The sequence below is a fragment of the Electrona antarctica genome, assembly GCF_951216825.1.
Source record: "Electrona antarctica genome assembly, chromosome: 13".
NCBI classification, from domain to species: domain Eukaryota; kingdom Metazoa; phylum Chordata; class Actinopteri; order Myctophiformes; family Myctophidae; genus Electrona; species Electrona antarctica.
Genome location: NC_136794.1, coordinates 50029420 through 50043736, shown reverse-complemented (window position 1 = coordinate 50043736; position 14317 = coordinate 50029420). Strand labels below are relative to the sequence as shown.

General features: G+C 45.1%; 1 protein-coding gene across 1 annotated transcript in view; it reads left to right on the top strand.

The window, feature by feature from the left end:
- Positions 1-1046, top strand: part of wdfy3 (WD repeat and FYVE domain containing 3) — a 185836-nt gene extending 184790 nt beyond the window's left edge. Inside the window, 1 exon segment of the mRNA XM_079517855.1 lies at positions 877-1046. Coding sequence (XP_079373981.1) covers positions 877-985 — 109 coding nt within the window. The 3' untranslated portion in view covers positions 986-1046.
- Positions 1047-14317: the final 13271 nt, after the last annotated feature.

Below are 14317 nucleotides of genomic sequence, written 5' to 3'. Positions count from 1 at the left end.
CAAAACTACTTTTTGAAAGGTCTATCAGGAAAATGAAGGGGAAATAATTTCCTGGGTCCTCGTAGGGGGCGGGGCTGCGACGCTCTATGGTGCCATCTTATAGTAGTTAGTGAGCAGGACTTTGACAGCTGACCAGCCTCTGGCTGAGCAGCTTCTGGTGCATGTTGTCCAACCAACCCCTAGATGGCAGTGGAGTGCAGGGAGCTGGTGAAGTCTGGTCTGTGCTCTGGGTTCTACTGCATTGTGGAGGCCTCTAGTCTACGGGGGTCCGGGGACCCCCAGGGGTCCTTGAGGGAGTTCCAGGGGGTCCCCAGCTAAATGATAGTTTGGAAACCAACTGGATTCCCTTATGGGTCTGTAACTCTGAGAGTGTACAAACCGGGTCCATTTGGTTCCATTTGTACACTCCCAGAGTTAAATTAACATTGATTTTACAATATAAATTGGGGCGGGGGTCCCGGGACATGGCCAAAGCATTTCCGGGGGTCCCCAGCCAAAAACGTTGAGAACCCCTGGCCTAATGCATGTCAAACTGGGGGTCCTTGAAATTAAACGGGTTAAGAATCACTGCTAGAGCCGTAAAGATCTTCTCTTTTTGGGGGTCCCTGGCATATCTTTTCAAATGGGGGTCCACAGGCTAATTAGTGTGGGTCCTTCATTCACCGTACTGATGAAGTCAAAGTGAAACAAGCCTGAGGAAGGTCGCAAGACCGAAGCGTTGCTTTAATAAAATGCTCTGAACCCAACCCGGCAGCGTGCGGGTGTCCCTCCTTCACATTGTATATGCCTCGTCATCATCGCACCTGCTCCAAACCTACCGGAAGTCATCTCTCTAAAAGTGAAACATGTAAAATGTCTCTTTGTCTCCCCCTGCAGGTGCAGCCGTTTCCAGTCGGAGATCAAGCGTCTGAAGATCTCGTCTCCGGTGCGGGTGTGTCAGAACTGTTACTACAACCTCCAGCACGAGGACGGCTGCAGAAACTAAAGACCCCCCCTCACCCACTCCCCCCCCGCCCCCCCCAACCCCCCTCACCCCCGCCTGCCCCCGTCCGAGCCCCACCCTCCATCTCTGTGTCCTCCTCTCCTCACTCACGTTCACCTCTGCTTAGAAGGCCAGCAACGACACGTAACAACAACGTAACGCAGTGGTTCTCAAATTGGGGGGGGGGTCTCCTCGAGGGGGTTCCCGGGGGGGTCCCTAGCTAATAGTTATAGGAACCAAATGGACCCTTAACAGTACGTTTTAACAGTACGTTTTAACAGCAGGCGACAGCCAGATGAATTTTTTTCCCGGTGCATTATTTGTCAATGGGCGACTACTGTACTGGCGATAGCAGGCGGATGGTCGAACAGTGGGCGAACGTCGTCCGGCGATAGCGGGCGATTGGGCGATACGATAGCCAATGAAATTCAAGTGTCGCTCGCCGTTCTCCCGCTGTCAAAACGCACGGTCACAGGTCTGTCACTCAGAAATGATTGAAAGTTTGAGAACCACTGACTCTACTGTAACATTACTTACACACAACAACAACGGAACCGGCGCGAGTGGCGACGTTGAAATGAACCACACCTCCGCGGCGGTCACGGTTACTGTACGTCAGGTCCCGGTACTGTACTGTACTGTACTGTACTGTACTGTACGTCAGGTCCCGGTACTGTACTGTACTGTACGTCAGGTCTCGGTACTGTACTGTACTGTACTGTACTGTACTGTACTGTACTGTACTGTACTGTACTGTACTGTACTGTACGTCAGGTCTCGGTACTGTACTGTACTGTACTGTACTGTACTGTACTGTACTGTACTGTACTGTACTGTACTGTACGTCAGGTCCCGGTACTGTACTGTACTGTACTGTACTGTACTGTACTGTACGTCAGGTCCCGGTACTGTACTGTACTGTACTGTACTGTACTGTACTGTACTGTACGTCAGGTCCCGGTACTGTACTGTACTGTACTGTACTGTACTGTACTGTACTGTACGTCAGGTCTCGGTACTGTACTGTACTGTACTGTACTGTACTGTACTGTACTGTACGTCAGGTCCCGGTACTGTACTGTACTGTACTGTACTGTACTGTACTGTACTGTACTGTACTGTACGTCAGGTATCGGTACTGTACTGTACTGTACTGTACTGTACTGTACTGTACTGTACTGTACGTCAGGTCCCGGTACTGTACTGTACTGTACTGTACTGTACTGTACTGTACTGTACTGTACTGTACTGTACTGTACTGTACTGTACGTCAGGTCCCAGCTATGGCGGACAGCCCTCTCTCTGCTTCAGCCTTCTAGAAACCCACAGTTGACACCGTGAGCGCACAGGACGGAGTTCTGACCTATCACAGGACGGAGTTCTCCGCCCTTTCAATTAGTAACGCCCTGCAGCGCTCAGGACAGAGATTGATCAAAAGGACGGAGATGTATTGATATCAAACCCATCGCATCGCTCCACGCGTCTGTTGGAGATGTATTGATATCAAACCCATCGCATCGCTCCACGCGTCTGTTGGAGATGTATTGATATCAAACCGATCGCATCGCTCCAGATGTATTGATATCAAACCCATCGCATCGCTCCAGATGTATTGATATCAAACCGATCGCATCGCTCCACGCGTCTGTTGTATTGATATCAAACCCATCGCATCGCTCCAGATGTATTGATATCAAACCGATCGCATCGCTCCACGCGTCTGTTGCGCAACATTCGATGTTATTTTTCCGGTGGGACGTCATCGAAAATGTTCCCCCCCCAATTTTAGAGTGCTACATCAAGCTACTTCAGCCACATCCGGGATAACATCCGGGATAGCATCCTGGATAGCATCCTGGATAGCATCCGGGATAGCATCCGGGATAACATCCGGGATAGCATCCGGGATAGCATCCGGGATAGCATCCGGGATAGCATCCGGGATAGCATCCGGGATAGCATCCGGGATAGCATCCTGGATAGCATCCGGGATAGCATCCGGGATAGCATCCGGGATAGCATCCGGGATAACATCCGGGATAGCATCCTGGATAACATCCTGGATAACATCCGGGATAGCATCCGGGATAGCATCCTGGATAGCATCCTGGATAACATCCGGGATAGCATCCGGGATAGCATCCGGGATAGCATCCTGGATAGCATCCTGGATAGCATCCGGGATAGCATCCTGGATAGCATCCGGGATAGCATCCGGGATAGCATCCGGGATAACATCCTGGATAGCATCCGGGATAGCATCCTGGATAGCATCCGGGATAGCATCCGGGATAGCATCCTGGATAACATCCGGGATAACATCCGGGATAGCATCCGGGATAGCATCCGGGATAGCATCCGGGATAGCATCCGGGATAGCATCCGGGATAGCATCCTGGATAGCATCCGGGATAGCATCCGGGATAGCATCCGGGATAGCATCCGGGATAGCATCCGGGATAGCATCCGGGATAGCATCCGGGATAGCATCCGGGATAGCATCCGGGATAGCATCCGGGATAGCATCCTGGATAGCATCCGGGATAGCATCCGGGATAGCATCCGGGATAGCATCCGGGATAGCATCCGGGATAGCATCCGGGATAGCATCCGGGATAGCATCCGGGATAGCATCCTGGATAGGATAGCATCCGGGATAGCATCCGGTCCGTCGCTAAATGTGCTCCGCTGCTATAAATCGCTGGGCTCTGATTTAATGGATTAACTAACCCTGGGCGTTCGGGGTGTTAACAGGAGCGGGAAAAACCGCAAAACTACACTTGTTTATATTGTAAATAACTTAAAAAAAAACAACAGCCTTTTTAACTAGACGAAGAACACAACCGACACGTTAACGAGAAGAACTTTAAATTTAAAAAAACACACAAAAAACTAAACAAAAAGTAAATGATCATTGCCTGTAAGTTGTAACATAGCGTTGTGACTAACCAACACCTCCTGGCTTGAAAAACAGAAAAACAAAATGATTGTGTGTGTAGTCGCTGTCACTAATGTCACGGAGAAGGGGGGGGGGGGGGTGGTCTTGGGTTGACTTTTACTAGTGGGACCTAGTTATGCAATGACTTAATTTTTAATTCTTTTTTTTGTTACGTTTTTCAAATGTGTTTTATGTTGTGCGTTGCCCACTGTATCATCGCCCATTGCCATCGAAGAGAGATTGTTTTTTTTCTTTAACCTTTTTGCCAAATTTGCTTTGATATATCATGTATGTAGTAGCACATAACGACCAACTATTAGGTTGATTTATTTCTCTCTCTTTTTTTTTTTACATCCCACTATCGTGTCTGTCAGTCGACTTCCAACGTGTAGATTGTTTCGATGTTGCTGCTGCTTCGTGACGACTGGAGACCTTTGATCATTTCAGCTGTTCTTTATTTCTCATATCAAGTGACTTCTTTGTTCACCCTTATAGTCATGAGATAATAGGCTAAGCTGGGCCATCGAGAGGGGAAACAAAATGTTCAGCATCTGTGAAATATTGAACACTGAAAAGAAAAATTACTTTCACTGCATAATTCTAGTCTGTCCCCTTCGAGTCGACGCAGCAACATTTGCGTTCGTTGCGTTCTGAAAGTGTGTTCTCGACGCGGCAAAATGTGTGTTTTAATCGTGTACTGTAAATCCGCACTGACCCAGCTCACAAACAAACAAGGGATATTGTCATTTTTTCTGTCTTTGTCATTTTTTTGCGGTTTTCGTTGCGTCGTCCTTGTTAATTTCCGTGTGGCACATCATGTCACTTCTCTGAACCTGTGGCATTATTTCACTAGATCACTAAATGTTGTCAAACCCTCTTGTAGCATAAATTAAACCCTCCACGTTATGCCTCCCCGCAGCGTACGAGAGCAGCGGTAGAATCTGTACTCTCATAGTGACAGTTAGGCGAGCACCTTTTTATTCTTTTTCTTGTTTTGTAAGAACTCTCACTTTTATTGTCCCTCAGAGGAGAGAGATCATTTCTATTGCGAGCGCGAGATGTAAATAATCCTTTTAAAGATCAGAGCTACGACAGAGATGAGATGTATTGCGTATACTTTTGAAAAGGTAACATCATCTGCTCCTACAAAAGGCGCAGGATGTTTTTGAGCGATTCTGTTTTTGAGCGATTCTGTTTTTGAGCGATTCGGGGCATTGAGATTCTAGGCAGAAGGAACACTTCTGCTGTAGATGCGATAGCGAGCATGAGATAGCGAGCCAGCGTGCGCGAGTGTGTGTGTGTGTGTGTGTGTGTGTGTGTGTGTGTGTGTGTGTGTGTGTGTGTGTGTGTGTGTGTGTGTGTGTGTGTGTGTGTGTGTGTGTGTGTGTGTGTGTGTGTGTGTGTGTGTGTGTGTGTGTGTGTGTGTGTGTGTGTGTGTGTGTGTGCGTGCGTGCGTGCGTGCGTGCGTGCGTGCGTGCGTGCGTGCGTGCGTGCGTGCGTGCGTGCGTGCGTGCGTGCGTGCGTGCGTGCGTGCGTGCGTGCGTGCGTGCGTGCGTGCGCGCGCGCGTGCGTGGAGTGGTAATTTGGAGCATGCAGGGCCGTGAGGGAACGTCTCGGGGGAGGATCGTAAGCGTGAAACTTTTCCTGATGTGATCTTACAGAACTTTTTTCTTTTTACTGTCGATGTTCATGCCTAATTTATACTCCCATCATGTGACAGCGTCCCGTGTCCCGGAAAGAGCTGATCTACAAGCTCCCACGGCTCCCAAAGAGCTGATCTACAAGCTCCCACGGCATTGCGATACCTTGTGACTGTGAGCTGGTAGATCGACTATATTTCCGGCCCCCGGGGCCGCATTCATTTGACCAATGTATAAATCTGACTTTTGCTGCCAGTCCTCACAAAAAAGGGTTTTTCTTTTCTTTCTATTTTTGTTCCAGAGGTCGAGGAATATTGGGTTACTTTCATTTTTGTGTGGAATCCTTCCCCTTATTGTGTCCGTTCATTTGGGCTCTGATTCTGTGGGCAACCTGTGCACTCAAAGCTGCTTTCTTTGCTAGAAAAATAACTATTCTTTAAACTTATATTTTTGTCTCCCCCACTCCAAAACTCTGAGCTGTTACACAAATGCAGTGGGTTTGTGAGGCCAATTCTTCGTCAACTTTTGAGTTGAAGATATGTTTTATCTTTTTTTATTTTTTTGTCTCACGACACTACAAATCTAATCTTTACTACACTCCCCTCAAGACCCTCGCCATACAATATGCACTCTTATTATTGTTGTTAATGTATATCATTCTACAAATATGTACTGTATTCACAGTAACGTGCAATCATGCCATCTCGCTGATAACATTGAGCTGCGGCCCATCCTGGCCCGTTGAGAAGCCGTAGCGGCTTACTATTCTTTTCATGATTAATTTGTATTATTATTATTATTATTATTATATCAATCAGTTTCTTCGCACCTTCAGATGTACAAAAACTTGAGAGGAAATCATGACGTTTTTATTGTATGCAAAGTTTTTATGTTGGGCGTTTATCATTTTTTTTAACAAAGAGAAAGGTTGCATTTCGTCGGTGAAAAATGAACTGTACAAAGTATTTATGCAATGATACTGGTTTTAGAGTTTTTTAATGATTTATTGCAATTTTCAGCAAGTTTTGTTACTTGTTGCATGTCTATTAACACAGCTGACTTTATGTGTCGGCACCTTGTATGTTCTTGGCATTATTGGTTCTTTTTACGTTGGATTCTTTTCTGGGATTGCGGGAGGGGGGGGGGGATTAGGAGGAGTTGTTCTCAGCCCCGTGTGATAGGTTGGCCCCCAAAAACAGCCGATCCGCAAGCACGCACCGCGCCATGACGCGACGCTCCGTGGGCTTGTAGATCGGCTGTGTTTCGGGCGATGCGACGCCGTCGTGCGACGGAGTTATAAATTAAAAGCGTTAAAAGGACTAACGAAAGAAAAGAAGAAAAAGAAACCGTGGATTATTTTGGCGTTTCTCGTTATCGGGAACCGCGTTAATTACTACCGTTTATCTGGTGTGCAATCTGTGATAGCTGAATGTTCCCTCTGTATTCCTTGTGTTCAGTACAAACCAACAATAATAAAATAAAAAAATTACAAATACAAAAAAATGTAGAGTTAACCCCTACAAGAAAACAGAAATGTTACAATAATGCAATAGATCTGGTACTTATTCTTTTAATTTCATTTCAATAAATAATTGCTGTTTACCACCAAGACTATTGCTTGCTTGATTAATTTATTTCTATCCATGTTCGTGCAGTTCATTCAGGTCGTCTTCTGATAGTCGATCAGTTTCTGAAGTATTCCTACAATTTACAATTTAGGCATTTAGCAGATGCTCTTAATCCAGAGCGATTTACATTAAGCAATAACAAAAAGCATGGCAATACATCACATACATAAACAAGTAGTTATGCAGCATACTAAGCTAACAGTGTAATATCCTTCTACCCTAATGGACAGGGGGTACACAAGCACATGGCCGTTTATAGACTGGGGGTACACAAGCACATGGCCGTTTATAGACTGGGGGTACACAAGCGCATGGCCGTTTATAGACTGGGGGTACACAAGCACATGGCCGTTTATAGACTGGGGGTACACAAGCACATGGCCGTTTATAGACTCGGGGTACACAAGCACATGGCCGTTTATAGACTGGGGGTACACAAGCACATGGCCGTTTATAGACTGGGGGTACACAAGCACATGGCCGTTTATAGACTGGGGGTACACAAGCACATGGCCGTTTATAGACTGGGGGTACACAAGCACATGGCCGTTTATAGACTGGGGGTACACAAGCACATGGCCGTTTATAGACTGGGGGTACACAAGCGCATGGCCGTTTATAGACTGGGGGTACACAAGCACATGGCCGTTTATAGACTGGGGGTACACAAGCACATGGCCGTTTATAGACTGGGGGTACACAAGCACATGGCCGTTTATAGACTGGGGTACACAAGCACATGGCCGTTTATAGACTGGGGTACACAAGCACATGGCCTTACCCTAATGGACGGGGTGCACAAGCACATGGCCGTTTATAGACTGGGGGTACACAAGCACATGGCCTTACCCTAATGGACGGGGTGCACAAGCACATGGCCGTTTATAGACTGGGGGTACACAAGCGCATGGCCGTTTATAGACTGGGGGTACACAAGCGCATGGCCGTTTATAGACTGGGGGTACACAAGCACATGGCCGTTTATAGACTGGGGGTACACAAGCACATGGCCGTTTATAGACTGGGGGTACACAAGCACATGGCCGTTTATAGACTGGGGTACACAAGCACATGGCCGTTTATAGACTGGGGGTGCACAAGCACATGGCCGTTTATAGACTGGGGTACACAAGCACATGGCCGTTTATAGACTGGGGGTACACAAGCACATGGCCGTTTATAGACTGGGGGTACTCAAGCACATGGCCTTACCCTAATGGACAGGGTGCACAAGCACATGGCCGTTTATCCGTGCTCCTTCTCCTACCAAACCACACTGTTAGCACACTTCTCTCCATGCAAAAACAAATCTGCACGCTCCCAGAATCCAGCTGCACTACATTGCATCCACGCAACTGTCATATTTACTGTACAAATATTGTTTTACATCAACACACGACCCCACGGCCCAGCTTGTCTATATCATTTAACTATGCATTTAAGTCTATATAAAATGCTATCAAAGTTACATAACTTGAGCCTTTACATACGCCTGTAAGGTCATCGGGGCTACGGCGAGTGCTACGGGCCATGATGGAGTCTGAAGAGGTGGGTTTTCAGACTACGGTGGAAGATTGGGAGTGAGTCTGTAGTTCTGACTGCGATGGGAAGTTCATTCCATAGTTTAGATTGGGAGTGAGTCTGTAGTTCTGACTGCAATGGGAAGTTCATTCCATAGTTTAGATTGGGAGTGAGTCTGTAGTTCTGACTGCAATGGGAAGTTCATTCCATAGTTTAGATTGGGAGTGAGTCTGTAGTTCTGACTGCAATGGGAAGTTCATTCCATAGTTTAGATTGGGAGTGAGTCTGTAGTTCTGACTGTAATAATAATAATAAAACTTTATTTGTATAGCACCTTTCATGACATGAAATGCAGCGTGCTTTACAGAGCAATGGAGAAAGAAAGAAAAGCAAGGCATAAACATAAATAAAACGAGCAGTAATGCAATACAGTGAGGACATGAATAACAAGAGAAAAAACAAAGGTGTGGATTAGCGTTTTTGCATCGTCCAATGACAAATAGGCTCTGATTCGTGCAATATTTCTAAGGTGAAAAAATGGGAAGTGCATTCCATAGTTTTGTAGCCAGAAGTGAGAAGATTTTGGGACGTGTGGAGCGTTGTCCCGGCGTGTTCCTACCAGATAAGGTTTGATTGATTGATGATGGAATAATGTATATATTAACAAGATTGTTAACAGTATGTGTGTACAGTCAAACGTGCTAAACTGCATGACAACACAAAAAGCCCTAAGGGGACTTGTTTCCATTGTGGTCCATATTGTCCTCAATTCATCACAGTAAGACATAAAAGCTACAGTTGCATAAAAATACATATTGTCGGTTTATAAGTTGTAGTGTCAGATAGTCCTTAATGAAGTATTCCATCAATCACCAAGTGGTATTGTTTTTTGTTAAATAAAAGTAAAAAATAAAAATAAAATCCTGATTGGATCAAATTGGTATCCTAAAGAGCTGAAGAGACAGGGAGACCATTGTTACTGATATAGTGAAGATTACTATCAGAATACGAGCCACCGAGTGGCGCGCTACGAGCTTGTAAGTCTGCTATTTTTGAAAAATCGAAGAACGACTGACATAGAAACAGCTTTTTCAGAAAACTGTCATTTTCAAACAGACATTTTTAGAATATGATCTCAGGTCAAAATGGGTTAAGGGGAACTGTTCCCATGTGGCGCCCTAGGGGGCGCCCAAGGGACAAGGACTGACCGATGCTGACATCTCCATATATGGGCATATTGGTGGTATCGGACAGGCGGTGCAATGTTGGTGTGAGATTTTATTTTTTATTTAACCAGTAAAACACATTGAGACATTGAACTGGCCAAGAGGCAGAAATAAAACTACACATTACATCATAAATGTTACATTCTGGAACAGCAAGTAAAACATCCATAACACACATCAAAGTAAATACAACAAATCACCAAAGGCAAAAAAGGCAAAAAATATACAAAATCTGAACCGACATAATAAATATCTAGGCCTGAACACTGGCTAGTACATATCTATACACATAACTGTACATCTGAGATGATCCTTTTGAAACTTCTCAAGGGAACTTTAGTCTGGACTGAAGGTCGTTCCACCACCAGGGACCAAAGAAGGCCACACAGTTTCTACCCCCCTCGGATTTGAATGCTGGTACTACACACTACACGCTACACGCTACACACTACACGCTACACGCTACACGCTAGACGCTACACACTACACGCTACACGCTACACGCTACACGTTACACACTACACGCTACACGCTACACACTACACGCTACACACTACACGTTACACACTACACACTACACGCTACACGCTACACACTACACACTACACGCTACACACTACACGCTACACGCTACACGCTACACACTACACACCGTAGCCAAGCATTTGACCTGAGAGCCTGAACTCTAGATGTGAGGGCCGTTTAATGTGAAATAAAGCGGTTTTCCAGCTAGATTACCTGTGGATGACCATCTAGCTGACCCTGCTAGATGGTCAGCCTGCAGTGTATAAATACAACTTAAAGAAGTTAATTAATACAATAAACTACATTAATACACTATTAATAAAAACATGTAGTCCTTAATGCAGGGTAAAGGTGTGCACTAACGCAATCTGGCATGCACGACAGAGTTAGTCAACATGTTGGGTAAGTATATTTTGAGGTGTTTCCAGGATTAAGGTTTGGGAGGTTGTGCAAAGCATTTTATATTATAAGCACTGTTGTGGTGTGTGTGTGTGTGGTGTGTGTGTGTGTGTGTGTGTGTGTGTGTGTGTGTGTGTGTGTGTGTGTGTGTGTGTGTGTGTGTGTGTGTGTGTGTGTGTGGAAAGTCTGGTGGTGACGCGAGCTTAGTTGGTGTGCAGGCCTATAGTCAATCTTGGATATTTTGAAAAACCTATAAGGGCATTTTATCAAATATATGTGAAGTAGGCCTACTGTACTCAGTGGTGTAATGGGTTCCGGGACCCAGGGGTGGCCTTTTAGATCAGGGCTTCTCAACCCGTGGGGTAGCGACCCCCCAGGGGGTCGCAAAATTATTTTAGGGGGTCCCCAAAAAGATTTTGAATGGATGGATAATGGAAATTAAGAGTTTACATAGTACACATAGTGTATGCATAAACTTTCCTTAATGATTATATCTGGTTTCAGTATTTATTTATGATGTATTTTCGCTATTATTAAGGTTATTGTAGAGGTCAATTTGTATTGGGGGTGGGGGGTGGGGGCGGGGCGGGGGTCGCGAGACATAGCCAAAGCATTTCTCGGGGTCCCCAGCAGCCAAAAAGGTTGAGAACCTCTGTCTTAGATGGGTCCCAGCCAGGGACATTTTATGAGTCCTACTTCAATGACGTTAGGAGTTTACTAAGTAGGCAGTATTGCATACCAGGACCCCTGGAGGGTAAAATGATACCAGGACCCCTGGAGGGTAACATGATACCAGGACCCCTGGAGGGTAACATGATACCAGGACCCCTGGAGGGTACCAGGACCCCTGGAGGGTAACATGATACCAGGACCCCTGGAGGGTAACATGATTGCGTTGATCCGTTCCAGGCACGTGCAGAAGGGAGGGGGGAGGGGGGGTCGCTAGGGGGGCTTGAGCCCCTGTCCTTTTGGCTCAAAGTGCCCTTTCCCTCAAAAAAAGTAAATAGGCAGGATTTTATTTTATTTTTTGAGGGATGCTAAAGACAAAACTATATCTTTAGTTCAATGTTTGTTTTGTAAACGCCGTTGACAATGAAGGGAAGATTTACGTCATAATGTGCCTCATTACGTCATATTGTCTCTTTATTGTTAATGGCGTTTAATGTTTGTGTTGTCACCGTTTGTTTTACATCACCATTACATCACCTCATCAACATGAGTTAGACTTTAATATATTAGCGCCCCTCACTTCACACGGGTGTGATTTTTTCAGTCCACATAACTGCATGTGGCGGGCCAATGGGGGGCCAATGGGGGGGCCCGTGGGGGCCAATGGGGGGGCCCGGGGTAAGTATTATTATTTATAATTATACTTCTACGTGTTTTGTCAGTCAGTTTTAGTTTCAGACTAATGCAGTGGTGTTTCCAGGAATTACATTTTGGGCATCAGGCAAGATGTGTTAATTGTGTGTGTGTGTGTGTGTGTGTGTGTGTGTGTGTGTGTGTGTGTGTGTGTGTGTGTGTGTGTGTGTGTGGGGGGGGAATGTCTTTATTAGGAACAATCCCTTGAGATGAACCATCTCGTTTTCAAGGGGGTCCGCGAATGTAGGGAAGCCAGTCTGAAAAGGTGGGTTTTGCGTACATAACCCCCCCTCACACACACCCACACACACACACACACACACACACACACACACACACACACACACACACACACACACACACACACACACACACACCCTTCTTGTTTGTCCACTTTTTTTTTTGATTTCTAGTTTTTAACCTTTTAACTATATATAGTTTTCTAATACAATTGTTTTTATTTCTGTTCTGTAAAGCACATTTATAATAATTATTAAAATAATAATAATAAATTAATAATTTACATGTGGGGGATATGTTTCACAACAATACATGTACATTTTAGTATAGGCCTATAGTCCACTACAACATGCATTTAGTATAGGCCTATAGTCTACTACAACATGCACTACAACATGTACTACAACATGCATTGTAGTGAAGTGGCCCCATATGGTTCCATGTTCTAGACATTTAGTATAGGCCTATAGACTAGTCCACTACAACATGCATTTAGTATAGGCCTATAGACTAGTCTACTACAACATGCATTTAGTATAGGCCTATAGACTAGTCTACTACAACATGCATTTAGTATAGGCCTATAGACTAGTCTACTACAACATGCATTTAGTATAGGCCTATAGACTAGTCTACTACAACATGCATTTAGTATAGGCCTATAGACTAGTCTACTACAACATGCATTTAGTATAGGCCTATAGACTAGTCTACTACAACATGCATTTAGTATAGGCCTATAGACTAGTCTACTACAACATGCATTTGGTATAGGCCTATAGACTAGTCTACTACAACATGCATTTAGTATAAGCCTATAGACTAGTCCACTACAACATGCATTTAGTATAGGCCTATAGACTAGTCTACTACAACATGCATTTAGTATAGGCCTATAGACTAGTCTACTACAACATGCATTTAGTATAGGCCTATAGACTAGTCCACTACAACATGCATTTAGTATAGGCCTATAGACTAGTCCACTACAACAGGGGTTCTCCACGTTTTTGGCCGGGGACCCCCGAAAATGCTTTGGCAACGTCTCGGGACCCCCGCCCCGCCCCCTCCCGACCCCCAATATAAATTGACTGCTACAATAACCTTAAACCATTTTGGGCGGGAACCCCTTTTGGTGTTTTAAGCATTGTTATAATTTAGCTATTTAAAAATAGCAGATCTACAAGCTCGTAGCGCGCCACTCGGTGGCGCGCTACGAGCTTGTAGATCTGCTATTTTTGAAAAATCGTGACATCTTTTTTTTCTTTTTTTTTTTTTGAAAATAATTTGGGGACCCCCTAAAATAATTTGGCGACCCCCCGAGGGGTCGCGACCCACGGGCTGAGAACCCCTGCACTACAACATGCATTTAGTATAGGCCTATAGACTAGTCTACTACAACATGCATTTAGTATAGGCCTATAGACTAGTCTACTACAACATGCATTTAGTATAGGCCTATAGACTAGTCTACTACAACATGCATTTAGTATAGGCCTATAGACTAGTCCACTACAACATGCATTTAGTATAGGCCTATAGACTAGTCCACTACAACATGCATTTAGTATAGGCCTATAGACTAGTCTACTACAACATGCATTTAGTATAGGCCTATAGACTAGTCTACTACAACATGCATTTAGTATAGGCCTATAGACTAGTCCACTACAACATGCATTTAGTATAGGCCTATAGACTAGTCCACTACAACAGGGGTTCTCCACGTTTTTGGCCGGGGACCCCCGAAAATGCTTTGGCAACGTCTCGGGACCCCCGCCCCGCCCCCTCCCGACCCCCAATATAAATTGACTGCTACAATAACCTTAAACCATTTTGGGCGGGAACCCCTTTTG